The 27243-nt window shown below is 45.4% G+C and overlaps 1 protein-coding gene and 1 long non-coding RNA gene across 2 annotated transcripts; both read left to right on the forward strand.

Moving 5' to 3' along the window:
- Nucleotides 1-20763: 20763 nt before the first annotated feature.
- Nucleotides 20764-22146, forward strand: SOX4 (SRY-box transcription factor 4). The gene has a single exon (XM_065752537.1). The coding sequence runs from the start codon at nucleotides 20863-20865 to the stop codon at nucleotides 22138-22140; it is 1278 nt and encodes a 425-aa protein (XP_065608609.1). The 5' UTR covers nucleotides 20764-20862; the 3' UTR covers nucleotides 22141-22146.
- A 1108-nt stretch (nucleotides 22147-23254) lies between these two features.
- On the forward strand, nucleotides 23255-24112 carry LOC136058737 (uncharacterized). Its single transcript, XR_010623160.1, has 2 exons — nucleotides 23255-23346; nucleotides 23418-24112. It is a non-coding gene; the product is annotated as an uncharacterized LOC136058737 (long non-coding RNA).
- Nucleotides 24113-27243: the final 3131 nt, after the last annotated feature.

Genomic DNA, 27243 nt, shown 5'->3' on the forward strand with positions numbered 1-27243 from the left:
CACCCTATGCATTGGCCAAATGCAGCAGGCTGCAGATAAAAAACCATCAATCTGCTACAGGCCACCCAGAAACCTGAAATTCTCCTTTAATAATCTAATAAAAACAACTCACACATACATCCAGAACCCCAAACTCTCATCAGTGTTTACATGGCTATACATTTCTGTGCGCTTAGTATGTCATGATTTTATTTTTCATTCCTTTTAAGTTCCTTCTCGATGCAGTTTTAACAATCAATATTGCTTTCAATTAGAAAACAAATCCAGTTTATTAATTTAAATTGTTGAAATACACCCAGCTAAAAATAAAATTTTGAATTAAAAATTGCAAATAGAAACAAGCATGCAGGCAAGTGCTGAAGTGAATGCAATCAGTTCCAGATTTAAAACAGCCTCACCCCACACACATCCCTGTTTCCACTACTGGGTGGTCACGGACTCATGCCTCTTACTAGTGGTTTTCTTTAGAGTCATTCCAGATTTGTGTTTCTCACTCACTCACTTGAAAATGGGAAGAACGGAGGTTTTAACTTAATTTTCTACAAGCACTCCATTAAGTTTCAAAATACATCACTCCTAAGGAAGCAGGCTCCTGAAATGGGGGTGGAATGTTCCTAACCAGTAGGGCAGAAGACATTTGGAAGTCTTGCAGGTAGGAGAACTTAGGGTAGGAAAAAACCTATTATTCTTCAATACCTAACTTGGTAAGATTATAGAGGGAAAGAAGTGACATAAAGGCTGTGCTGTGAGTGTACTGAGCTCCCAGGCATCAGCCAAGAGTGGGGCTTCATGCCAAACAAGCTGCTTAATATTGTATCCAATACCCAAAAGAATATCAGCATATGGGGGTTTTCTGTGAAATTGAAAAAAAAAAAAAAAGAAATAAATTTGAATAGGAATATTTTGATAGTATTGCACAGACTGGTATAATATAATTAAATGCTCCATTAGTCCAGTTACTCTGTGGTGTTTTGATTTTTTTTTTGTTCATTTGTTTTTTTTTCCTGTTTCCATTAAGTTAGTAAACAAGAACTTAAAAATCTATTTATCCCATTTTAACTTGTATATTTCTTACCTTTCTCTTCCTCCCATCACATCCCTCGTGGGCACATGGCTTCATTTTTGAGCTCTCAGGCACAACTAAGACTTGTTCTCACCTTCCCTAGTCAGAGGGACAAGAGCTCAGCTTCATGTCCCACCCATCCAGGTGCGTTGATTTGGCAAGTCCCAGCTTGAAGTTCTTCTACATGTATACAGTGCAAGGTTCAGGGTCTGAACATTCTGCCTTGCACAGGATCAAAAGAAGCATCTAGCCGTGAGGCAGCAAGGAGATAAGCCACATCTCCTCCAAGGGTCAAAAGGATCAAAAGAAAGTGTGCTGTGAGCCTGGCTTGGATGCAGGCAAAACCCTAAGGTCCTCCTGCACCATCCTCCTCCGTGAACATAGGGCTTAATGTACCTCAGATGTTACCTTAGCTTTCCTAACACTAAAATATGTGTTTTTAAAGAGATTTAGCAAGATTTCTCCACAAATAATCTTTCTGACATTCTAGAATAAATGAAGCAATAAATTACCATGTAATGCAGGTTTCAAATTTAGTCTGCTGGGATCTATGAAACTGTGGCAACACAGTCACTTAGTTAGAATTAACGAAATCATCAGTTCACTCGCTAGCTTAATGGAAACCATTTTACATGCAGATTTATATCTTGTCTTACTGTTGAACCGTAAGAGTTATTTCACTCCTATAGCATTTTATACTCCATACAGCCTAGTTCACTCTTCTGAACATGCCTTATATTACTTGTAGAACATAAATATTTTTACTCAAAATGAGTAAGATTGTTGAAACTGGTCCCTATATACTGCTGAAAGCTACCACTATTTAGTTTTAAATTGCACATTGTTAAAAGTAATGAATAAGAAAGTGGTGTGCATAAGCTACCGTATAAAGGAAATATACATAAATATAGGTAGGAAAATAAATATTTTCACAACACTCAGTCAAACCCGCTTTGAACAGAGATCAAATAATTGCCAATGTAAGTGTTTTCTGCTGTGCTTCACCAAGCAGAGTCCTAATGGTGCTGAATACTAAAGGGCGGTCCTGCAGATCCTGGAGCTGTGTGAAGTGTGCAAAACTGGAATGTTTTGCCAGCTCAGGGATACATTTTGTCTCATAGGTCACAATTAAGTTTTAAAAAGTCCATGGCAATTAAATTATGATAGACACAGATCAAGTGCAAATTACAGTCGAATTGCTCTTGAGGCAACCTATAATTCCAGATGCAGTGATCGTCTTCTGTGTCATGTTTGCACCTATCAATGCAGTAACCTAGAAGAAAAGCATAACCAAACTGCTGAAACCTTCAAAAGCAAATCTGTTTGGTGCAAGTACACCAGAAGAGAATGCCTGGAGGACCAAACATACATGCACGTATCCTGCACACATGTGCCTGGTTTTTCATCAGGCCCTACAAACACTCTATGTGTAGCAGTGCACACATACAAGCAAGTTCAGACTTGAGCACTGGAGTCTGCTGTGCAGATCGGGACCACACACCCTTCACTCTCAGTTTCATCCTTAACCCAGGACCCTCCAACCTTTTTGGAGGTTAAATCACACTTATATGTTGTAGCGAGTCACAGGTAAATACAACACTCCCCATATCTGACCAAGAGCTGAATGCTAGGATGAGGAGAATGTTCCTGTGGAAATACCACCCTGGTCTTTCCCAGCCTCTCATGCTTTACTTTTCACTGGCATCTGCTTTTGGGAAGCAGGAAGCTGGTCCTGATGGACTCTCACCCACTCAGAGCACTCCAGTGCAATTAGATGCAGCACACACAAGCATACACCAGCTAGCAGATGTACATCTAAATCCGCAGCGCTTTCATGAGCCATGTGAAAGCTTCTTGCAGTCACACGCAACTTATGGATGGCTCTGCTTTTAACTTTTAATATCACTGCATTTTATGGCTTTTGTAGTTTTATATGCCAATTGTAAAATCCTTGTTTCTCCTTATATCTGTACATCAAATATAGCTTGATCAAAAAGAAAACAAGTGAAGCTAGATCTCTTCTGGGGGAAAATAAAAATGTGACGTTCTTTTTTGAAACCTGAAATGAAAGATAGTGGTTATCCTTTCCCACTGATCTCACAGAGCCAGGATTTTATGTGCAGTGTTGCTTTTGCTCTACTGTCTGAGGATGGGAATTGCATTTCTGTACGTCTTTGACACAACACAAATGCAGCATATTTCTGATCTTATCTGAAACTATAAAGTGCTGTTATGCTAAACAACAATATAATGAATGATTAAAAAAAATATCATCAAATGAAGCTCAACCAGTTCTTCTGGCTGAGCTACTACATAAAATTAACACTCGTTTTGAATGGATCCCCTCTTCCTTTCTGAAATACTTTAAAACCCGAACTAAATGGCTTCAGAGCAACAGAAGCCTCAGTTAACAGATTGTTTAAAAAATTAAGATGTTCTTTCTTCTTCATATTTGTGTTTCAATATTAATGTGATGTTTCAAATCCATTAAAGCACTTTTCTGAATAGAGATTTCTCTGAACCATGCTTACCATTTTCTTGAAAGTTCATTTACAGTTCTCCATCTTGCTGAATAGTAATGAACCACATGATCTTGTTTCTGATATTGTAGGATTATTTCCCTGCAATGTGGCTGAAATGCAGCATGGACAGCACATCCCCATTCATCAGACACACCAAGAGATGGGCTGCTGTGCACAGAATTCTCATAAATGTGAGATTTTGAACTTTCCAAAGCCAAGTAGATTTTTGTTTTTCCAGTTTGATCGTTGTAGTTTTTGGACAGTGGCTTTGTTGTACTTTTATTGTTTATTTGGTAATAAGCTTAGACAATAAAATGTGTCATATTCAAGACCGAAATTAATGGTTTGGAATACAATATGCTTCAATGAAAGTATAAACAGTATTCTGTACATTTAATGTATTATGAAATTAATCACAGTCCATGTAACAATAACTGGTATCAATGCTTATGAATAGTGAGTAATATGTAATTAACCTGTGTAAAAGTATGCCACTGCTTATGATATGAACAACCCCATTCCTACTGTTTCTGTTACTCTTATTTTTGCAAAATTTAAAACTAGTCTTGATGAAGTTCATGTTAGACATCTAGCCAAGGCTGGGAACATATTGAAAGTTTTTGTTATGTCTACATTTATATTGTCACCAAGGAATAACCTGTCCGCATCAACAGCTTTTCATAGGTTTTTCAACATTTTACAGCTCTTTTGGGAAGCTGCTTTTATGAAGTATGGGCAGAAAATCTGATAGCACAAAGAGCTGCTGTTTGGCATCTCTGTGAAGATCTGCCAAAATGTGACTAAATCATGTTTCCTGAAATACTGAAGTTCTCACATGCCTGGGGCTCAAGGTCTGTCCTTTAGCATTTTGGAAGGTTGGGATCTGCCCACCAGGCTTTGCTTGTTCCACCATGTGCCAAGAAAGCATGCACCAGCCTGGGGCTACAGCATTCCCCTCTCCTTGCACTTCTCTACTGCTGAGGGCTTCTGTGATAGCAAGACCAATGCCGCTCTGTCTGGCAAGAGAAAAATCTTTTTTCTTATATGTTAAAAATGCATCTCTTATGTAAATATACACAAAAGAAGTGCTTTCTACCAAATGTCAAGATTAAGGTTGAAAGAAAATAAAAGTTGTCTTGGACATAGTCTAAAGATCGCTGGGCAGACATTTTAAAAATTATGCTCTCTCCATAAAATTTCACTGGATAGAACTTTGTATTTAATAATTGCTTCTCATCACTCCTAGATCTTTTTTAGCCATTTAATTTTTTGATTACCCCATTTTCAGCTAAAGTATTTAAGTTTTCCCTATCTCCTGTCTATTTCAATTACGTAGAAGTCTAATTCTCTTTCCACGTTTACTCTGCTGACCTAATGAAGCTAGACTTCTTTAGTCTTTTTACATACCTCAGGTTTCTTCCTTCCCTGGAAGTGTAACTCTTTGCTAAACCTATACTAGTCTGCATTTATCTTTCCTGAAAATGGATGAGTATTATCCCAGGATTTTCAGTTGTGACTTACCAGAGTCTCGCGTTGATTGTTTCCGTAAACTCTGTTGAAATATGTATGTATCTTAGGTAAAGATAGCATAGATAAATAAATCTTAGAAGCGTTATTTATGAAATTATGAAATCTATGGCTCTCTATAGTTGTAACACCTTGATAGCTGATCCTCTTCCTGTGACAGGCATGTATATCCAGGCTGCTCTCTCTGCCTTCCTTTTTTATTGAACTCTTATTCCACAGAAAAAAAAAAAGACCTGCACTTTGCACTTCGTTATCCCACTTATCCTGCCCCATTTATGCAGAAACTTAGTGCTCCTTGTATGTTATTCCAATTCTCTTCCATGTTAGCTGCGCCTTCTGGGTTATGAGCAAAAATAAAGTGCTTCCAAGTCGTTAATGAAAGTACTAAATAAAAACAATGTCAAGACTAATCCTTGCACACATCACCTCTAGTTTCAATCCAACACAAACCTTCCCTTCTCAGCAGGGCCCAGAGCTGGTTTCCCTGACCCAGTTTCTCACTAACTTTAAAACGCTATAAAGATCCTCATCTTCTCCAGTTTAATTAATAATTTCCTTTCCGGCACTGTTACAAATACTTAACTGACCTCTAAATGCTTCTTTTTTTTTTTTCCCTAGATAATTTTTTATCTAATCCAATTGATCTTTTGAGTTACTCAGCAACAATGCACCTTTTGTAAAGCCAAGAGTGCATTTGCCCTGTTTACCATTTACTTACATTTGTGTGTTATGATGTCAGAATTCATGAGGGTAACAGATGTTTCTTTTTACCTTTCAGATCTAATTTTGTCTGGAAAACTTTGCAATTATTAATAGTACCAGGTTATTACCAGCTCTATTATAGTACCACAGTAACAATGATTTAATCAGTCCTTTCAAAGTGTGTCACAGGCATAGACCTGTAAGAGCCAAAACAGAAGATCATCACAGAACTCCACTGCCTTGTCCTGTTTTCCTCTGCATTAGCTTATTTCTAGCAGGGGAATTCTGCTGAAAACACAAAGTCCAGAGCACAAGCAGAAGAGTTCTTACAGTAAGTACCTGTGGGGTTTGTTACATTACATAGATTGGCAAGAGACACACTTTCTCTTACATGGTTATTTAAGCAACAAATTGCACAGCATCCAGCAGGAACAGTCTCTCAAACTTTTTGCACTGAATGGAAATTAAAGTTCCTGCATCTCTCATCAGATGCTAAATGCTTGGTTTCACACCTTTTTCTTTCAGAGGCAGCATCTGAGGCTGGGAACGTTCCTTGTAAGGTTCAAAATCTAGGCATCTCTTCACAAATTACAGAAGGAAAGATGCTCTATTATACCTGCCCATAAAATCCCCAAAATCAAAATATGAAAGAAAGGCTTCAAAAGATTACCTCTCGAATTTAAGTGCTATGCTTCATCAAAATGGTCCTTAATAGAAATAATTCTCTGTGAGGGGAAAAAGTCAGTTGTACTTTGTTGCTCTGAAATGTACCAGAAGAGGTAATTGGTGATATATTCTGAGTTGAATGTGTTCACCTGTAAACTGCTGGGAATAATTACTATTCAGGTGTCTGAACTATCATTACTAAAATAATGGTGTGCTTAGTCATTAAAAGGAAAAATGAATACAATACCAATTCAAGTTTTAAACTGGCAGATTTGCAGATAGCTTGTGGATTGACTTGAGAAAAGTACTGAATCCAGTACTTAGAAGATCTGAACTGAGGAAATCCCGGGATGAGAACGCCCTGTGTACCTATGGTAAAAGGGCACAACTTAGATGTCTCAAGGCACTGAAAAAAAACAGGTGAGGTTGGGGTCACTGTCACCAATATAGTGGATTATCTGTTTTGAAGACTGACTGCTTGTTATTTGAATTTGGACCATGCTCTGCACTACAAACAACAAAACCAAACAAACCAAAACACTCATTAGAGAATATATCAGATTAGGTAGCCTTAGTAAATATTGCCTCACATTAGAAGGTTGCCACCATCCAAATAGCAAAAGACTAGCTAGATATGAGCAGGATGATGAGCACCTGATGGTTTGTGTTGCACTGAACCCATGTGGGGGGTACAGCAGCACTTATCTCCAAGGCTGCACCCATTCCAGCTCTGCATTTTCCCATGTTTCTAAATATATATGTGTATTAATTCAATTCCTCCTGAGGCTAAACATTCCTTTGTCTTTAGACCATTGCAGTCAAGGTAATAGTAAAAAAGTGAGGTGTGTGAACTCCTGATTCCCAGAGACCCGTGATAGCCTCAGCAGCTCAGCGTTTGCTTAGCAAACAAGTAAAGGGCTTCAGCTCTCCTTGCTCTGGGAATCATGAGTGTTGGAAATGGAAACATGAGCTGACTGCAGAAGATGCTGAGATACGTGCCTGAGTTGGCAACAGGCATCGCAGGAATGAGGAGTGTCCAACATCTTGCCCTGGCCCAAGAGAAGAGGAGCATCTTCTGTGGGGAGCTGCTGTGCTCCTGCACACTTGCTGTAGGCTGGTGAGTCTCTGTTGGCCTGCTCTCCCTTCTTGGAGTGCCACTTAACATCAGCAGAGAATGGCAGTGTTTGCTTAGACGTCCTCCTGCCAAAGCACCAATGTGCTTGAATGCCTCCTTTTTCCTTGCTTTTATTAATAGTGAAACTGTTATAAGCACTGGCCCTGAAATCACACTGATAGATGCTGAAGATGGAGCTGGAGATAAGAAAAGTGTTTTCCAGCCCTCACTGCTGATAAAAGCACACTCACTAAAGTAAAGTTTCTTATTTATTTATTTTTGCTCCAGTGTTTCAGAATTCCCTTTTAAAACCACCAGGGCTGCAGCCCTATTTTTTGTTACCAATTTATTTTTAATTTTTGATGAATAAAACACAGGATGAAAACTGCAAAAGATGCCTCATTCAGCACCATCCAGAAAGGTCAGCAGGGCCTCTGAGCGTTAATGCAGCGACATAAGACACAAGCACAGTGAAAACACGGCCTCATTGAAAACTGTTACTTACTGTCTACATCAAATGCCACTTCTATTCTGTATGCCCTCAAAAGAAGAGCTCCAGCCCATCTGCCTGCCTCCAGCAATGCCAGCCAAAGCCCTTCAGTCTGAGGGGAGATTTTTGGCTTTCCGTGCTGAGCACCTGCTCCTGCTGCACTGACCTGGAACACCAAGCCCTGCTGAAGTCATTGGGTACCGTCAGGGAAGAGCAGGGGCAGAGTGCTGTCTGGCAACAGGATACAAGTCCCACACCACTCTGCATTCAGCGAGGGACTTGCTGAGTGTGAAGGATGAGGCCCTGCAGCAGGTAGACATGCACACATGCATCAGTATCTTCTGCGTTAGACTGGAATTAGCATGTCTAACCAAGCATAAGGAGTCAATTATTCAAATAGTCAACCTCTGAAAGTAAAGTTCAGATTTCACAAGTAAATCAGGCAGGGAAGTATCTTCACCTCCCAACAGCAAAAACTCCTTAGACAGGAAGCTTAAAAATTGCTATGATGGCCTTATTTTCCTAATTGTATGTTCATATGTTTTATGATGAACCAATCTGGATGAGCCTGTCTGAAGCTCCAGTGATAGAGTAACTGGTGTGTGTAAGTAACACTGGGTGGAAAGATTTCAGCACTGCCTGAACAAGAGTCTTCCCATCGGAAAAAAAAGCATTGGAGGGAATTTCAATCTATCAGGAAACAGTATCTGCAGAGAAAGGGGCTCATGTGACAGACAAATTATTCCCTGCAATTATTTGCTCAGCTTCGAGTGCATACATGCAATGGTTGTCAATTACTATGCATATATGTCAGTGGTAAGAAACGGTTTACTATGCACTTTAATACCATATTCAGCTCCAGGATCTAAGATTCTTTTCTCTTTATTTCACTTTTTTGTTAAAATTGGTAATATGTTCACCTTTGTTGCTTTTGAGAATGCACAGTTCATTTACAAACACAATGATGCATGCTGATAGCTGTTCTCTTTGTTTTTAAAACTCCTTTGTTGGGAAGCAAATCTGAAGATATGTATAAGCAAAAAGTGTGGAAGTTGTAGAGGAATTATTACAGTGTCACTCTTTGTATAATACAAAATGGTCTTGATGTAAACGAAAGCCAAAAAAACCACCAAGATAACTGAGACTTCCACACTGCTACAAAATCAGAAAATGATTCATTGTTACGGGCTAAATAGATTAATTTTAAAGATGCTCTTTAATTTTATATCATCCTATGTGGAGAACTTCAGAAATTAGTTGGTTCTTGGCTTACTGCTGTAAGTATATCTATACATCTCAGTACCCATAATGCAGCCATAAGGCTAAGAACAGAATTTAATCCTTATTTTTTATGACTACTACGAAATTCAGCTTATACAGATTGTGATTGATGACTCAGGGGGGCTGAAGTTAAATCCGCCACAAAGCTGATGGACACTAAATGAGCAAACTGAGTTTTTCATCAGTGATGCATCATTGTTTTGTTTTGCTTTTTAGAAAAGAAAAACTTTTAAAGTTGACCAATAATTTCTGTTCTGCTTTAGGCTAAAATCTCAGAGATGAAACAAATCAGTTTGAAGTCTCTAAATCCACTGAAAAAGAAGTGGATCAAATGAAAACAAATGGATTATCTGAAAAACACGTTTCTTTACTTCTTAAGTGGTACAAACCAAATAAAAAAAAATCCACACGCAAAAATTAAATATAAATTCAACAGCCAGGACAGTTTACAAATCACTTCTGTAGCCCTGAAGCAGGATAAAAGGAAATAAACACACTTCATGGTTAGTAACCTATTAACTGACACCAACTGTTGCAGCTGCGAATAAAACAAATGCATGATAAGATTAGATATGTTGATTGCACCTGGCCATCTGTAAATTACTACTTAACATAAGAATCACATGCTTTATATGAGCTACTGGGATGAATGCAGACTAACTGTTGTCCTTTATATTTTTCCCCTTTGGTAAATAATAGAGGAAATAATAAGGAACAACTTGCATGCAGCTGATTTGCTTTTCAAGTTTATCCGAAGTTTGCCCTAGTGTTTTCCTGCTTTAAAAGAGGGAAGGAGCGAGCCGAGCAAATGCAGCTGTATCTCACCCGCGCAGACCAAACAGTTCTTCTGAGTGTGGTTGTTTCAGATAGAGAAAGCAGCCCGCAGCGAGAGTACCTACAAGGAGTGCAAAGCCCTCTCAAGATATCCCATGGTTTTAAACAAAAATGCAATATAAATACAAATTAACACACCAGCAACTACAGCAGCCCTGTTTTTTCCCTTGAGGGAGCCACCTGAGTAACAGTTCTCTTTAATTTTAGGCTAGGAAAAAAAACAACATAGAAAAAGAGGAGACTGGTTGCATACACAGAATGGGATGCTGCTCACTCTGCTCAGGAGTGGGTATGAAAGTGCTAGGATGCAGTGAGAAGCGTGGTGCAGACTGTAGGACGTGGCCCTGTCAGCCCAGGAGGGCAGCAGGGTGCCTGGCAGGGGAGCAGCCCCCAGCTACAGGGCCACCTTGTCTGACAAACTACTCACTGGAAGTGCACCAACACTGCAATTTGCCCTCCTTACAAATGTGACATTAGAGTCTGCATTAAACGGCAATTCCGCTACTCCTATCCTGTTATCTACCGTGCTACTGCCCTGTACTCCTGAGGGAGAACAGTTGCAAGCAAAAAATTGCAAATGCAATCAAATATCTGAGTGGAATGCTCACAGCCTCTGTGAGATACTTGGGTGTCAGATGTCCTTCAAGGATAGGTTTGCTTAGAAATCCATGAGCAATCCAAAGAGCAGTCAGACATGAGCTCTGCTCCCCTCATTTGCAACAATTTTTGCATTAGACATTGAGCTCTTCCAAGAAGCAGCATGAAGCCTTTTCATTCTGCCGTCAAAATCAGCATGTACAGCAGCATGCATTTTGAGAACTCAGCAACTGAATATAAGTATGAAGGATAGAAGATTACAAAATACATCAGCATGTGTCTATGTGTGATCAGCAGAGCTTCCTTCATTTATTAGCAGTAAGGACAGGGTTTTATGTAGGGGATAAGAAAATGGAAAACCAGTAGTCGTTTGCTTGAGGAATGTAAATAATGGATGATTTTTATCTTCATTGGTAGATGGGTGATTTATCTTGCTATTTGTGATTCTGAAGATCAAATTGATTACCTCTGCATGCTATGGGACAGGAGCTGGAGTGTGGGGCACAGCCTCCCTGCAGCCAGAGCCCGGCTGCTGCCAGTGCCACTTGGAGGATGGAGCAGCCTTTAGCCACAGCTGTGGGAGATAAAACACCAAGCACCTCCATTGTTCATTCCTGCAGGTACTTGATGTTCCCCATCTTTTTAACTCAGTAATCTAGATGTTAGTGGGTTTTTTGTTGTTGTTCATTTGTTTTTGTTTTTTTTTTCCCCACAATGGTCTCATTACTGGTGTCTGATGATGAATATTTTTTTTCTTTTATATACAGTGGCCATATACAGGATCCCTCAGGACAGTACCTGTGTGTGTGCTTGCGTTAGCAATGTGCCTGTTATCCCTGGGGTGTTTCCTGACTATGTCACATACCTCGGGAACAAGTATTGCTTACACCCCAGGGGCAAGGCAGAATTCAGAGACACATCACAGCACTGCATCCTGGTTACTTCCACCCTGAGCAAAACATTTACCCTAGGAACCAGCTGCAGTGTTCCATGCCACACCAGCAGAGGTGTGTGTGGGGCATGGGGTGGCACTCCACATCCCTGGTACACCACCTCCATTCTGCCTGTTGGCAGAGCTGCCAACACCCGGAGTTGCACTTGCCTTGTGTCTCCCTTCCTCCCTTTTGTCACACCACCTGGCATTTGCGTAACCACTCAGGAAAGCAAATCTGGATGGTGATGCAATTTAAATGTATAAGAAAGAAAAGAAAAAGAAAAAAAGACATTTGCCTACTTAGTGCCCATTTGGGGATGGCTTCTCAGTGCTGACTTTGAAGCAGCTGTACAAATACCAGTCCTGCATGGGGCAGCTGAGACTGTGGGGAAGCTGAGCAGATCTGGCCAGTGGCTAGATGCATGGGGGTGAGAGCACTGGGAAACCACTGAGTTGGCACTTGCAGAAAGTACTTCCAAACCCCCACAGTGGGGTACAGGGTGAACAGCACCTACATGTTCCAGCTTGGAGGTTGATGCAGTCATTGTTCTGTTGGGTACACCGCTGGGATTTAGTTGGTACCTAAGTGGGTAACAATAAGAGACCTGAGCAGATTGTTGTCTGTCCAGCATTAAAATAAGTTTTGTTTTTCCTTTGAATTGAATGGATACAAGAATAGACTAACTGGTTGTACGTGGTCTTTCCTGAATACAGGCATGTTTTCTGATATACCAGCAAGATTTGCACTTCGAACTTCAAAGGCAGTCCTGATAAACCGAACAAAGTATGGTTCAGCAGGCAGTCTTTTCATGTGAGTGCTTTGATTATCGAGAGCAAGATATTTTTCACATTTTTCAAATACTGCGTTTATAATCTACAAAACAAAATGGCATTCCCTTATACAATATTCTATAAATCAAAGATTTTATAAGGCAAGAATCAACTGCTCAGGGTTTTTTAGTTCATTTCTGGTACTTAGGTAAGACTGTGTCTATTTGAGAAATGCACGAGCTGAAGTTTAAAATTTTGCAGTAATACATGCAAAATGCCTGAAACTTGTCACACAAAACAGTGTGTACTATTCCAGCTTCCTGAGGTTCCATACAGATAATTCGTTATTTCTGTTAGCATTTAATCAAACTTAAACACAGACTCTATAAAGCAATGCAAATTCAGACATCCTGCCTCACTTAAGCACACCTGCCTATTCAGATTACTGATATGCACACTTCAGGAGTGTGACTGCTAGATCAGTGTTGGTAGAAAGGGTTGTGTAGAGCCCTACTGTCTTCTTTTTCTGACATTCTGCTTAAAAAGATGTAGTTCTTTCAGAAAAAGAAAATAATAAAAAAAGCTTTTGAAAGCACCTCTATGTTTGAAATAAATATTTAATATTTCAGATTTAATATTAAAGCAATAACCTCATTTTGTGCAAGTTGCACAAGCAAGGTAAGTGACAGAAATCATGGAATAGGTGCTAGCAAGGCAGAATTGTATCATTTGAAAAATCTACTCAGAAAAGATACTTACTAATTGTCATAGCACCACCATCATTAAGAATAATTACACAGAAGGAAACCAGGAAGAAAGCCAGCCTTGTGTTTGTCCTGAGCACAAAAGAAAAAGAGAAGGTAAGAAGACTAGTTTTTTCTCTAATTTGTTTTAGATTACAATGTATTCTGTCTCTTCCCACCAGAACTTGCTGTTGCTATGTTGAACTATACATCAGAAACACCAAATTAAAAGCAAGAGGTAAGTAACATGTGTTTATCAGAAATTAACCTGTTGTTATAGAAGGTCATAGGGCTGAATGAGAGTGGGAAGAGTGGAATTTCTTAGTACAAAGGTAGTTTTTCTGGTAAAAATTGCTTAACATTGTCTAAAGTTGGAATATCAGTACATGATTGACCCATGAAGGCCAGCCTTAATGGCAGGACACAGCTATTGTTAGTTATAGTAATTTCCATGCTTCAGAAGATTGTAAGATTAAATACAATAGAGATAATCCCAGTAATTACCTCTACTGTCCTGCTCTGAGCAGGACACAGTGTCATTGGGCTCTGCAGAGGTTCTGTGGGAAGCCCGGGGCCAACCTGGTCACAGTGTTCTGGTCACTCTGAGGCCGATCGGGTCCTATGGATCCCCTGTACTCCCACAGTCTCATAGAGAGTGCAGCCCTTCTGTGCTATGGTGATGTAATTGTCTTTGCATGGAGTTGGATCCTGTGGATAGACATCCATGAATGTCAATCTCAATCATGAATCTCAGTCTCAACCTAGAGAGTTTGCAAAAAAAGGCAATGATTGCATCTGAATCCTAGGCAAGATTTTTTTTCTTTTTTCTTTTTTAAGGTTAGTTATCTTGAGTGTATAATTCAAGAAATGATCTCTCAAGAAACAAGTTGGAAATGCTAAGGCTTAAATTTTAGAAATAAACTCTTTCCTGGGCACACAGGAATTAGCTTATGACTCCTTTCCAGGAACACTAAATATAAGTAATGTTTTATCTAAGATCAGTAGTCACTCATACACAGAATTATACAGCAAGCAACATCCACATAACTGGTCTTTAGAAAACAGCTAGAATTTAAATGAGTTTACAGTGGTTTTGTAGCTCCAATATGACATCATTACACTATGGAAGTGAGTGGAAAGAATACTTCACTCTTGATACAACACGGGTTTCTGCTGGGCTGTCTTCTCACAGCTGTTTGCTTGCTTCTAGATATAGCAGGAGAGAAGCTGAGTTTTATGAGGGCGAGGGCAAGGTTAGATATTTGATGGAAATTCTTTACTCAGATGGGAATTAAGGCACTAAAACAGGCTGCCCAGAGAGACTGTGAGTATCCCAACTCTAGAGGCATTCAAGACCAGGTTGGATGGGATCCTGAGCAGCTAGACCTAGTGACTGACAACCTCACCCACGGCAGTGAGATAGTCTTTAAGGTCTCTTTCAATACAAACCATTCCGTGATTCTGTAATTGCCCTCCACTCACTCTCGGACTACCCTTCACAGGGCAGCCTCACCATAGCCCCAGCTCATACCCATTCAATCTGCTGATCCATATGCAGCAGGCTGGTAATTTCCCTGCAGATCTGCCAAAGTAGCTTTAAAAATAAAGGAAGAGCTTTTCTTACATTAAGTTGTTTTGGGGTTGTTTTATTATTATTTTTTATACATTTACTATATCTTACACAACTGCACAGCGGTTTCCAGCTCTTCCTTAAATAAAGGCACTGTGTTTTCCAAGTTTCTTCTTTATTTTTTAACAAGGCTTTTGAACATGTGCTAATAGAGGACAAGTTGAAACTTAAAACGTCACCAAAGTGAATACAGGATAGAAGGTATTATCACATTTTCTAATTAAATATCTCTGGAGAGCTGCTTCTGCCTTCCCAAACCAAACATTTCCATATAAGTGATTAATATCTGAATTAAATATGTATAAATATATAAATACAAATATGTATACACAAATGGCTCCTTACCTACTTACTGTATTAAATGAGCTAGCATTCTCATAGCAAGAGCACTGCATTTCTCTGTGTATCCAAGTGAAATGTAAGGGAATGTACATTTTCAAAGGAAAAAACACTGTCCAATATTAGACAACAAATTTTCACTCCTAGCAAGTGATATCCTCTGTAAAATACTTCTGAGTAGTAAAAGTTCTTAACAAAGAAATCAGAGTGTTTAAAGTGTTCATAAATCACACTGAATAAAAGCAGCATGAATGGGAATGATGCAGTTGCACAGTGGAGCTTCCTTCTCACCCACAGGATGAAGGAAGGCCCTGTTCAGTCCCTCAGTCTATGCCTGACCTCCAGGCACCCTCATCTTTAATCATGTAGATATGCTATTACCATGTTATTTGTAAAGCTGTGTTTTTTTCCTCTTATTTACCACCAGTATCTCATCAACCTTGTAATTCTTGTATCAAAACAGGAACAGTGTGATGGTGGAAAAGGCACTTGTGGTTTGGGCTTGTCATTTCCAACTTAAGAAGGCTAAAATCGCCACCATACACTTATTTAAAATGCAGCACAGAATGTCAAGGCAAAATATATGTCACAGAGATGAATTTCAGCTGCAGACAGAAATATGCTCTTTTTTTTTTTTTAAGGAATATAAGACACTGTCTTTCTTCACTGCACTGATGCCTGTCACAGACTGACAGGAAGCAAGATGTCCCGGGAATTGCTTTAATTAGCCAGAATATTTCATTTCACTTCACTAAGTGACCAGCTAATGCTATTGCTCAAGATGTGCCTGGGTGAAGCACCCTCCTTGCTGTACACAGGTGAATTCAGCCTCCTCAGGGACCTCCATGCCTGTCTATACCTTTTTTCTTTTTTTTCCCAATTAATCAACTAATGAAAGATTACTGAGATCTGGAGTGGGCTGGCACTGTTTCTCAGCCAACAGAGCAGAGGGTGTGGAAAACATCGAGTGCAAGAGGTGCAGATCAGTGAGACAGCACTAGCAGCCATCAGTTTAAGAGAGGGGGTAGATCTGCTGCAGTGCTAATTCAGTGTGCTCGAGAGGCTTTAACTGATGGAGCTGGTTCAAACACTGAGCCTCGGGTCCATGCTTGTAGGGCAAGCACTGTATGAAGTTTTGGGCACCACAATGTAAGAGGACTATAAAACTTTTAGAGAGCATCCAAAGGGGACTCTGAAGATAGTGAGGCAAGGTGTATCAGGAGCAGCTGAGGTCCCTTGTCTTGTTCAGGCCAGAGCAGGGGGTCCGAGGGGAGACCTTATGACAGCTGCAGCTCCTTATGAGGGGAGTGCAGGGGCAGTGCTGAGCTCTGCTCCCTGGTGACAGTGACAGGACCCCAGTGAAAGGCATGGGGCTGTGTCAGGGGAGGGGCAGTCTGAGTGCTAGGCAAAGGTTCTTCACTGAACAGCTGTTCAGGCATGAGAGCTAGCAGAAATCATTGGGCAAGTGTGAGCATGGAGCCTGTGTCCAAGGCCAGACTTTCTGTGCAGCAAAATGGTACAGGGGAGCCATCCCCAGGAATGGGGCCCACGTATCTCTTCACATCTCCTTGTCTTCCATGTGGAGGCATCTCTCAAACCACAGAGTCCCCACACCCAACACAGCCAGGTTTGGCCACATCCATCGGCTGCTGTCACACTGGCCTCTGGACATTACAATGGATATCACCATATAAATACAGCACCATTGGCCGCTGATCCACCACTTGCCGAGCTTAGGCCTTCTGATACATGCAAGTGTGAAGGGGAGAAAAGCCAGAGCAGGAAGGTGAGTGGCTGCCCACCTGAGTGTGGAGCAAGAGAGAGAGAGAAGGTTCCTGGAAGATCAGGAAATGGCACCTCTCAAGGAGACCAAGTGGAACAGGTGCTACAAGAGCCACAATTGCATGAGAGCGATGTCCAGCAATCACGCGACTGAGGGCAATCAGCACATGCACAGGGACTGAGCAGAGAAAGGCATAAACCACAGCTGTGGGCATGGGAGATAGGAATTAACGGCCAGAAACTGCAGCACAGGAGGTTCCCCATGAATGTGCACAAGAACTTCTTTACGGTGAGGGTGATGAAGCACTGGCACAGGCTGCACAGGGGGGTTGTGGAGTCTCCTTCTCAAGAGATATTCAAGACCCGCCTGGACACCCAGCTGTGCAACCTGGTGTAGGGAACCTGCTTTGGCAGGGGGGTTGGACTCGATGATCTCTTGAGGTCCCTTCCAACCCCTATGATTCTATGATTCTATGATTCTAACTCCCATCAAGAGAATGGTGTGTGGCACAGGCATGCCCCATGTCCAGAAAAAAGTGAGAAGACAGTTTATGGCACATGTTTAACAGCCAACCAGCACTGAATGCAGGCATGCCAATCACCAAGAGAATGACATCAGACCCAGGCGTGCCTAGCATTGTGACAGTGGTGTGAGATCAAGAGGTTTCCATCATGCAGAGAGTACTGTGAAGCCCAGGATGAGAATGGACTCTTCTCTGCAGTGTGTGGTGATAGGACAAGGGGAAATGGACACAAACTGAAGCATAGGAAGTTCCACACAAATGTGCATGGGAACTTCTTTGGGGTGAGGATGACAGAGCACTGACACAGGCTGCCCAGAGAGGCAGTGGAGTCTCCTTCTCTGGAGATGTTCAAGAAACGCCTGGACGCCTACCTGTGCGACCTGGGCTAGGGAGCTGCTTTGACAGGTGGGTTGGACTAGATGATCTCTAGAGGTCCCTGCCAACCCCTGCAATTCTGTGATTCTGCGAATGTCTGTGAGGCAGACAGCAGTGTGGGACAAAGGGATACTTATTGTCCAGAGAATGGCAGGAGGCGCAGGTGTGACTCTAGCCCAGAGAATGCACCAGGGTCCAAATGCATCCATCATCTAGATGAGGGTGACTTCACCAGGAAGGTGAATCGACCAAATTATGGCATGACGCCCAGTGATGGAAATGTGGCTATACAACAGAAGGAAGCAGACGAGATCTCTACTGAATTAGGTTTCAGTGATGATTCCACAAGTAATGGATCTGGAGTATCTACTGCAATCTCACACATATAGCAACACAGAGTAGGGTAGTTTGGAAAGGACCCAAGGACATAATCCAGCCCAAGCACTTGCTTTAGTGCAGTCAGCTGTGAACGTGAACTCCTGATTATTTTTGTTTATATCTTTAACACCATTTACAACTACAAAGCTTCTTAAAAACAATAATTCCCCCCCCCCTTCTTTTTTAAACACAAAGGTATTCATGTAAAAAATGCCTGCACGTGGGTCCCACAATGTAAAAAGATTATGAAATTATTAGAAAGCGTCCAAAGCAGGGCTATGAAGACAGCAAAAGGCCCGGGGGGCAAGATGTAGGAGGAAACTAGAGGACCGAAGGAGGCCCCCCTCAACGGCCCCGCGGTCCCGACGCTTCCCACGCGCGGAGCAGAGGCTCAGCGCTGCCACCTCGCGTCCCTCCGCTCCCGGGGCTGCAGCCTGCAGGAGCACGAGGAAGTTTCCCGTCTTCCCGTTTCAAACGGCAGCGAAGTGTTGCCAGTGCTCTTAAAAGTGCGTTTTAGGTGAAAGCTGAGTGCTTACATTTTACACCCGTGCTTAAAATTTGGGGAGCTTGAAGCACTTTCACCGCAGCGTCGGAGGATTAGGTGTGGAAGCAATTAACTTCAAGTAAGCAGCCAAGAAATTGTAATAAAATGCTTTTACAGAGTTTCACATCATATTCTTGCAATTGCTTTATTAAGCAATTCTAAGCAGTGCTTTTACAGATAGGAGAAGCTTTCATACGGGGAACAGCACGCCGGACCCATGCACAACTGGGAGCAGATGGGGGCGGCCGCTTGCATGGAGGTGACCGCTCACCTGGGGACGGACACGTCCCTGGAAGGCAGGGAGTTTTGCACTGAAACACCGCGGAACGGGAGTGCTCTCCAGAACTTTTTCTTTCTACATCTGCCTGTTACTTGCTCCCCTTTGGCCTGCTTTTTACTCGCTGTGTCGTTCGAAAGAAAACTCCTACCTGTAAACCAAACAAGGGGGCTGCCTACGGAGGTGGCCCTGGATGCCCCGCTGACAGGTGTGCTGCGGGCCGCGTTCGTGCTGCTGCACGCCGGCATCACGGGCAGATCCGCCGCGGGCGCTGCCGGCCCGCCCTGCCCCGGGGCTGCGCCGCTCAACGCGGGTGTCAGCCCGAGGGGGGGCGAGCAGCATTGCGGGGCTGCTCCGATGTCGGAAGGCGCCGTCATGGGGCAGGGGGCGAGGTTTTAGACAGGAGGACGCTGGAGAGGGGTGGGAAGCAGCGGTGGGTACGGCGGCAGGCGGCAGCCCGGGCCGTGCAGGTGAGCGCTGAGCGTCGGCCGTCGGAGCTCTCGCAGCGCAGCACGGCAGCGCGCGGCTCTTTGTGCAGGTGTGCGGCACGGCCCTGCTCGGTGTTATTTCACGCACAGCGCTGTCTTCTCCGTTTGCGCAATTTCTCACAGCGCGTTCCACGTCCTGCCCGCACCGCCCCTCCCATCCCACCGCACCGCACCGCACCGCTCCGCTCCGCGCGGCGCCGACCGCCGCCCCTTCTGCTCGGGGGAGGCTGGCGGGGCGGGGGAGCGGGGCGGGACGGAACGGGGCCGCGGGCACGTGCGCGGCGGGGCGCGGGGCGGCGCGCGGCGCTGCCCTCCTGCCCCTTCCCCAGAGTTCGCCCCGCCGCCGGGAATGAGGTCAGCGCGGGCGCTTCTCATTGCACGCGGCGCTTATTATCGCGCCGCGGCGGCCGCCAATCGCAGTGCGGCGGGCGGTGCTTGGCACGCGGACGCGTTGGATACAGCGCGCGATTGGCCGCGGCGCGGGCTGCGAAAGGATAAAGCGGCGCGGGGCGGGCGCGGGCTTCGCTCTCAGCGGCTGCCGGAGGAGCGCGGCGTGCGGGGGGCGCGGGCATCGCCCGGCGTGCGCGCGGCGCGGCTCGGCGGGGGGCGGCTCCGCGGGCTCCGCGCGCTCCGCGCGCTGCGGGACGGGGTTCGGCTCGGCTCGGCTCGGCTCAGCCCGCGGGACGGACGCGCTCTGCGGCATCATCTTTTTTCTTTTTTTTCCCGTGAATTTTTGGGTTGCTGTTCGTTTTTGGGTTTTTTTTTTTTGTTGCTTTTTTTTCTTTGCTTTGCTTTTTCATTTTCCTGACGTGAATTTTTAATTGCTTTTTCTGTTTTATTATTATTTTTTTTCTTTTTTCTTTTTGTGATTCTTTGGGTGATCTCTCCGCCCGGCGCCCCGCCGCCGCACAGAGCGCCGTCACCACGCGGCCCGCAGCCGGGGGCCGCCTCCCCCCCCCCAGCCCGGGGCTGCGGGGACGGCGGGGCGCGGAGCGGAGTGGCTGCCCTGAGGGGGCGCGCCGTTGAGGGGAGAGCGAGGCGGAGCGGCGCCCCCTGAAACACCCCCCCCAAGCAAAAAGCAAAAAAAAAAAGGCAAAAAAAAGAAAAGAAACAGTTTAAGGACAAAAGCAGAGCCCCACGTCGCGGCGCGGCTCCGGCAAGTCCGCGCGGAGCGGAAAGGGAGCGCGGCCGGGGCCGGGCGCCGCTGTGGAAGCCGCCCCGGGGGCGGCTCGGAGCCCTCCGCAGCCCCTCGTCGCTGCGCCGAGCCCCGCCGCAGCAGCCATGGTGCAGCAGACGGGCACGGCGGAGAATACGGAGGCGCTGCCCGCCGCCGAGACCTCGGCCGCCGGGGTCGGGTTGGAGCTGGGCATCGCCTCGTCGCCTACGCCCGGCTCCACCGCCTCGACGGGCGGCAAGGCGGACGACCCGAGCTGGTGCAAGACGCCCAGCGGGCACATCAAGCGACCGATGAACGCCTTCATGGTGTGGTCGCAGATCGAACGGCGGAAGATCATGGAGCAGTCGCCCGACATGCACAACGCCGAGATCTCCAAGCGGCTGGGCAAGCGCTGGAAGCTGCTCAAGGACAGCGACAAGATCCCCTTCATCCGGGAGGCGGAGCGGCTGCGCCTCAAGCACATGGCGGACTACCCCGACTACAAGTACCGGCCCAGGAAGAAGGTGAAGTCGGGCAACAGCTCCGCCAAGCCCGCAGACAAGGCGGACCGGGCCGCCGGCGGGGGCGGGGGCGGTGCCGGGCCCGGCGGGGGCAGCGCGGGCGGCGGCCCCGGCGGCGGCACGGCCAAACCCGCCCCGAAGAAGGGAGGCGGTGGCGGCCCGCGGCCCTCCCCCGCCGGCCCCAAGCCCCACGGCAAGGCGGCGGCGGCGGGCGGCAAGGCCTCGCCGCCGGCAACCGGCGAACCGACGGCCGCGCCCCCGCCGCCGCCCGAGCACCAGGCGCTGTACAAGCCGAGGGGTGCGCCGGCGGCGCCCGGCAAAGCGGCGGCCGAGAGGAAGCTCAAGCGCGTCTACATCTTCGGCGGCGGAGGGCCGGCGGCAGCCGCCTCAGGCTCGCCCGGCGGGGCCGTGCCCGGCAGCCCCACGCTGAGTAGCGCGGCCGAGGCCGGCGACCCGCTGAGCCTCTACGAGGAGGCGGGCGGCGCGGCGCGACCCGACGGGGACTGCCCCTCGCCGTCCGGCGCCCGCTCTCCCGCCGAGCACCGCGGCTACGCCGGCCCGAGGGCCGCCTCGCCCGCCCCCTCCACGGCGCGGTCCTCCTCCGCGTCCTCCCACTCGTCCTCCGCCTCTTCGGCCGGTTCCTCGTCGTCGGACGACGAGTTCGAGGACGACCTCTTGGACCTGAACCCCAGCCCCGGCTTCGAGAGCATGTCCCTGGGCGGCTTCGGCTCCTCCGCGCTCGACCGGGACCTGGATTTTAACTTGGAGCCCGGCTCGGGTTCGCATTTTGAGTTCCCGGACTACTGCACGCCGGAGGTAAGTGAGATGATCTCGGGGGATTGGCTGGAGTCCAGCATCTCCAACCTAGTGTTCACCTACTGAGGCGGGGCCGCCCGAGGCCGGCGGCGGCCGAGAGGACCGCGGGAGCTCAGCGTTCGCCGCTGTGCCGCCGCCCGACGACGGACTGAGAGGGACCGCGGTGCGGCGCGGGAGGAGGGAGTGGCGCCGTGCGGAGCTCCCACGGCCGTCGTTATCCTCGCCCTCCGCTGCGAAAGAGCGACCAGAACTGCTTCAATGGAAACGAGGATCGGCTGAGCCCCTCCCCCAACCCCCCTTCCCCCGCACGGCTCGAGAAGGGGGCTGAGGTGCCGTCGCGGCGCCCGAAAATACGAAAAAAAAGAAAAAAAAAAAGCAGTAGTTGGTTTTGGTTTTTTTTTTCCTTTCTCGGAATCGTGGTGGTGTTGGATTCTCTCGATGGTGGGTTAATAGAGCATGTTACCTGTCTGTCTTTAAGGGTTTTTTTTTTTTTGTCGGACTGTGGAACAGTTTCAGAACGTAGCGTTAGGGCGATACGAAGCGGACAGATGGCGCTCTGTTTGATTCCTACAAAGTATCACCAGCTTTTTTTCACTCTTAACTCTTTAAAGGATTCAAACGCAACTCAATGCCGTGCAGGACTCTGTCAGAAATTCAGGACCAAATTTTCCCTCAGCTGTGTCCGTGTGTGTCCGTAGGGCCGCGGGGTGGAAGGACTGTGCCCACCGACGGCCGTCCCCGTCCCGTTCCGTCCCGTCCGTGCGAGCGGATGCCGTTTCTGAGTGGACGTATTTATACTGCCAAACGTTTCTGCCCATATTTCTTTATCTTTTTTTTATTATTATTCGGTAGTTCTCGTTGTTACCCGCACCGTTTTTTATGTCTCCTTCACGGAAGGGCTAGAGTTTTAACTTTTAATTTCTTTTTTATATTTAAATGTAGACTTTTGACACTTTTAAAAACAACGACAAAAAAAAAAAAAAAAAAAAAAAAAGAAACACACACAACAAAAAAAAAAAAAAAGAAGAGAGATGAAAACGTTTGATTATTTTCTCAGTGTATTTTTGTAAAAAATATATAAAGGGGGTGTAAATCGGTGTTAATCGCTGTTTGGATTTCCTGACGCGGGCAGCAGGGCCCCGGCCGCCCCGGACACGCGGTCCTCCGCCCGCGTCGCGCTCCGATCTGCAGGCACTTAAAGGCACAGCATCCCTCGCCGCGCCCCGCTCGTACCGGGAGGATGGGGCCGGAGGGGACGGGGAGGGCTCCGGCGTTGCGTCCGCCGCCGTTAGGGTGGGAACGCCTCCCGAACGGAGCGCGGGACCGGCGGCTCCGCGCGGAAGGGATCCTGTACCTTTAACTCGTAAACCACATCTTTTGCACTTTTTTTCGAAGCAAAGCCGTGCCGTTTAAACCACTGGATCTATCGAAATGCCGGTTTGAGTTCGCGACACTATGTACTGCGTTTTTCATTCTCGTATTTGACTATTTAATCCTTTCTACTTGTCGCTAAATATAATTGTTTTAGTCTCCTATGGCATGATGATAGCATATGTATTCAGGTTATAGCTGTTGTGTTTAAGATGAAGAAAGTGAAAACATCTTTGTACATTTAAGTCTGTATTATAATAAGCAAAAAAAGAAGATTGTGTGTTTATGTATGTTAATATAACATGACAGGCACGGGGACGTCTGCCGAACGAGGTGGTTCCGTTAAGGGTTTCGCTTTTATTGTTATTATTTTATTTTTATTTTTATTTTTTTTTGGTCATCCATCCTGTGCAATATGCTGTGTAGAATTTTTTTTATTATTTTTTTAATCTTTTTGTATAACGATCACCCACAACACAACGCTGGGAAAGAAGAGGAAAAAAAAAAGAATCATGCCAGCTAACCATGTCACGTTCACTGCCTGTCAGATTGTCGATATACCTTCTGTAAATAACCTCTTGTTTTTGTTTTTGTTTTGTTGTTTTTTTGTTGGTTTTTTTTTTTTTTCTTCGGGAAGGAAATAAAATCAGCTGGAACTGAACCCTAACCCCGGCTGCGCTCCTCCTCATTGTCCCGTTCGCTCGGACTCCGCCTCCGGTTCGCGGCGGGGCGGGACTGGGCTTCGGTCCCCCCTGGGCCGCAGGCTCTGCTCTCGCTGTACCCTCCCAGTGCCGCGGAGACGAGGTCCTCCCCTCTCCCTTTTAGCGAAGCTTTCCTTCCTTTCTGTCCCGTGCAAGGACGGCCGCCCCTACGCTGAAGTTTTCCCCGGCTGATGCCTTTCTCATGCAAAGCGTTTGCAAACGCGCGGCTCCTCTTACCCCCTCCCCCCCCCCGCTGGTGCCCAGCGCTGGCCGGAATCCGAGAGAGAAGGGGGAAGGGCGAGGCTTGGATTGGAAGAGACCACTAAGCTCACCTCGTTCCAATCCCTGTCTATGTGTGTGCATATACCTATTGGTACAGACCATCTTTCTGCTGGAAAGGGGTATGGGATTGCTTTGGAAAGAAAACTGGTAGCCCACAAGCGGTTGTGAAATCTAGCAAATCAATTGCAGTGATTTGTAACGATGTAAAAGAAAACTTGCTTATAGCAATCACAACTGATGCCTGACCACAGGCTTGCCTCGTGCTGATCCTGTCCTGGCTGTGGGCCACAGTGGCCCTGTGGGAAGGTGCCCAGCATCACCACAGGGACAGCCCGTGATGGCTATGGCTGCCACATCCTCACACTGCCCTGCCACACTGCTGGGGAGCTGCAACCACCCTCCAGCAGACAAGGGAGAGCAAAATTGCTCCATCCCTGGTGTGCCTACACCTGACCTCTGGGAATCGATGTTTTGTGTGGTTCTACAGCCATGCTATGATCACTGCCACCATCAAATTTCACCTCATGAATATATTCTGCCCTCTGTGAGATCCCCCTCCTGCTCGTGCCCTCCACAACACCTTGTGGTAATGCTGAGTGAATTCATTGCTGTATCATGTGAAAAAAAAGCCAAAACTCACAACTATTTTCTGTTTCAACTTCAGTACAGATCATTTTGTCTTTATACAGTGACAATTCTGTTCCCTCTTCAGCCTTTGCCAAGCTACCCATTTTTCTAGCTCTTAGCCATCTCTCTGTTCATTCTTCTCACAGTGCATAGAGATACAGAAAATAATCGAATTAGATTTGAATGAAAAATCACCATGATAGCCCTATTTGTTTTAAATAATTTATTTTTAATAGACTGTTCTTGTTTGCACATCATTGATTTACCTACAAATTATACAAAGACTGTTCACCTCATCAGTGTATAACTAATTTTCTGCAATAATGCCTGCCTCTTCCATGCATTATTTTGTTATCTTGCACGTAAAGCAGCATGTGATGTGACCACACACATAGATTGTATTGTTTTTCTTATCTTTCCAAAAACCAAAGCAGGTTTCCCTGGGAGTAAGCAATGCTAAACATGTTTGCAAGCTTTGTATTCTCTCATTACACACCCAGAAGACATGGCCTGACTGGGCAGATTGGAGAATGCTGGACTGGAGTCCCCCAGCATCCTGCCAGCTGCTGTGACCCCTGCCTGAGTGATACAAAACGAAGTGGCAGCTAAGGCCAGGCAGAGCCTTGGTGCTGCCTGGCCCATTCCCTTTCCTTCCTCTCCCACGTGCTTTTGCTTCCACATGGAAGTGGAAAAAGTAGCAGGTGAGAGCTCAGTTTACCTCTCAAGGGCTCTTTATTCTGTTTGGGTCTGATTTTTGAAAGTATGTACTCGGATTAATTTTCACTTAAAATAACTCCATAGTGCTCTCTGAAAAGCTTTGAGGATATTAACAAGGTGTTACAGTGTGACCTCCTGGGTCTACAGATGTTACAATCGTCTTGCTCCAGAGTACAAAAATGGTTACTCACCACCTGCTGTTTCTGTCCCTCCTTTCCACATGATCTCTTAAGCATGAGCTATAAATTTTGTCATAAAATGGGGAAAATAAATATGACTGTTTACAAGATATGAATATTGTGGCACAAAAAGTGAGTGACTAATTCAGGACTTAGTCCTGGATGTTAATGCCTTGTTAATGATTGCTCTGTTTTGTGCCTTTTACACAAGTGTCTCAAGGCCAGTGGTAGTAACAGCCTGAACAATCACTGTGAATTTACTTAAATCCAGTTGGTGACCCTCTGATCCCCCAGGGCTCAGCATTAGGACAGTTTCATTCAAAATTTTTTATCAGTGACTTGGCTGTGAAGACTGAGTGCTCCCTCATCGAGCCTACAGGTGACAGACATGTTGGATGGGAACGTTAATCTGCATGAGGACAGGAAGGATCTATAGAAGGATCTGGATAGGTTGAATTGATGGATTGTGTTCAGTTACATGACATTCAGCAGGGCTAAATGCTGAGTTCTGCATTTGGGTCATAACAACCTCATGCAGCAGTACAGTCTGAGAGAAGAGTGGCTGGAAAGCAGCCTAGTATGCAAGGACCTGGGGGCCAGAAGTGTGTCCAGGTGGCCAAGAAGGCCAACGGCTCCTGACCTGCATCAGAAATAGCATGACCATCTGTACTCAGCACTGGTTAGGCCACTTCCTAAGAACTGTGTTCAGCCCCTTGCAACAAGAAGGACATGGATTAAATCACCTGGATTATGAGTTAGGCATAACTCATAAACACACCTAAGCAATGTTTCATAATACATCTGTTGCTAGATTATGCAGTTTTCAGTTGCTTCTGGTGTGTTTTTTTTTCCTAGCAATACAGTAACTCTTAGTATACCCCATTTACTAACGCCTCCATCTTTTTTTTTCTTTTCTTTCTTTTTTTTTTTTTTTTTTGCAAATTAAGCTAAATTCTCCTCCTACATTGCAGAAACTCCCATGGCTCCACTTAAATCTTCCTTTTTAAGTGAGCTTATCTTGAAGTGAAGGAAGCTGTGGCTACTGGTGGGGTGAAGTTTGTTGGCTTGTGACAAGGGAGGTTAGCTTTCCGTAACTCAGCCTGATGCCATTTTTCAGCAGATAGTAAATGTCTGTGAATCCCATAGTGCTCCCCTCTGTGTCCCACCTTTATTGTAGGCAGCATTAACTGCCTCCTGCTTGAGCAGGAGGAAGACTTAACAGAAATAGGAACAAGGCTGGTGAGGGGTCCATATGGGTCTTTCAAATAAATGATGGGCATTGGAAATAGAAA

The sequence above is a fragment of the Cyrtonyx montezumae genome, unplaced genomic scaffold (assembly GCF_038088225.1).
Source record: "Cyrtonyx montezumae isolate F1298 unplaced genomic scaffold, pur_monq_1.0 scaffold_8, whole genome shotgun sequence".
In the NCBI taxonomy this organism is placed as follows: domain Eukaryota; kingdom Metazoa; phylum Chordata; class Aves; order Galliformes; family Odontophoridae; genus Cyrtonyx; species Cyrtonyx montezumae.

Bases quoted from the DNA above. Each gene is read 5' to 3' on its own strand.
- SOX4 (XM_065752537.1), top strand. From the start codon at position 20,863: ATGGTGCAGCAGACGGGCACGGCGGAGAATACGGAGGCGCTGCCCGCC.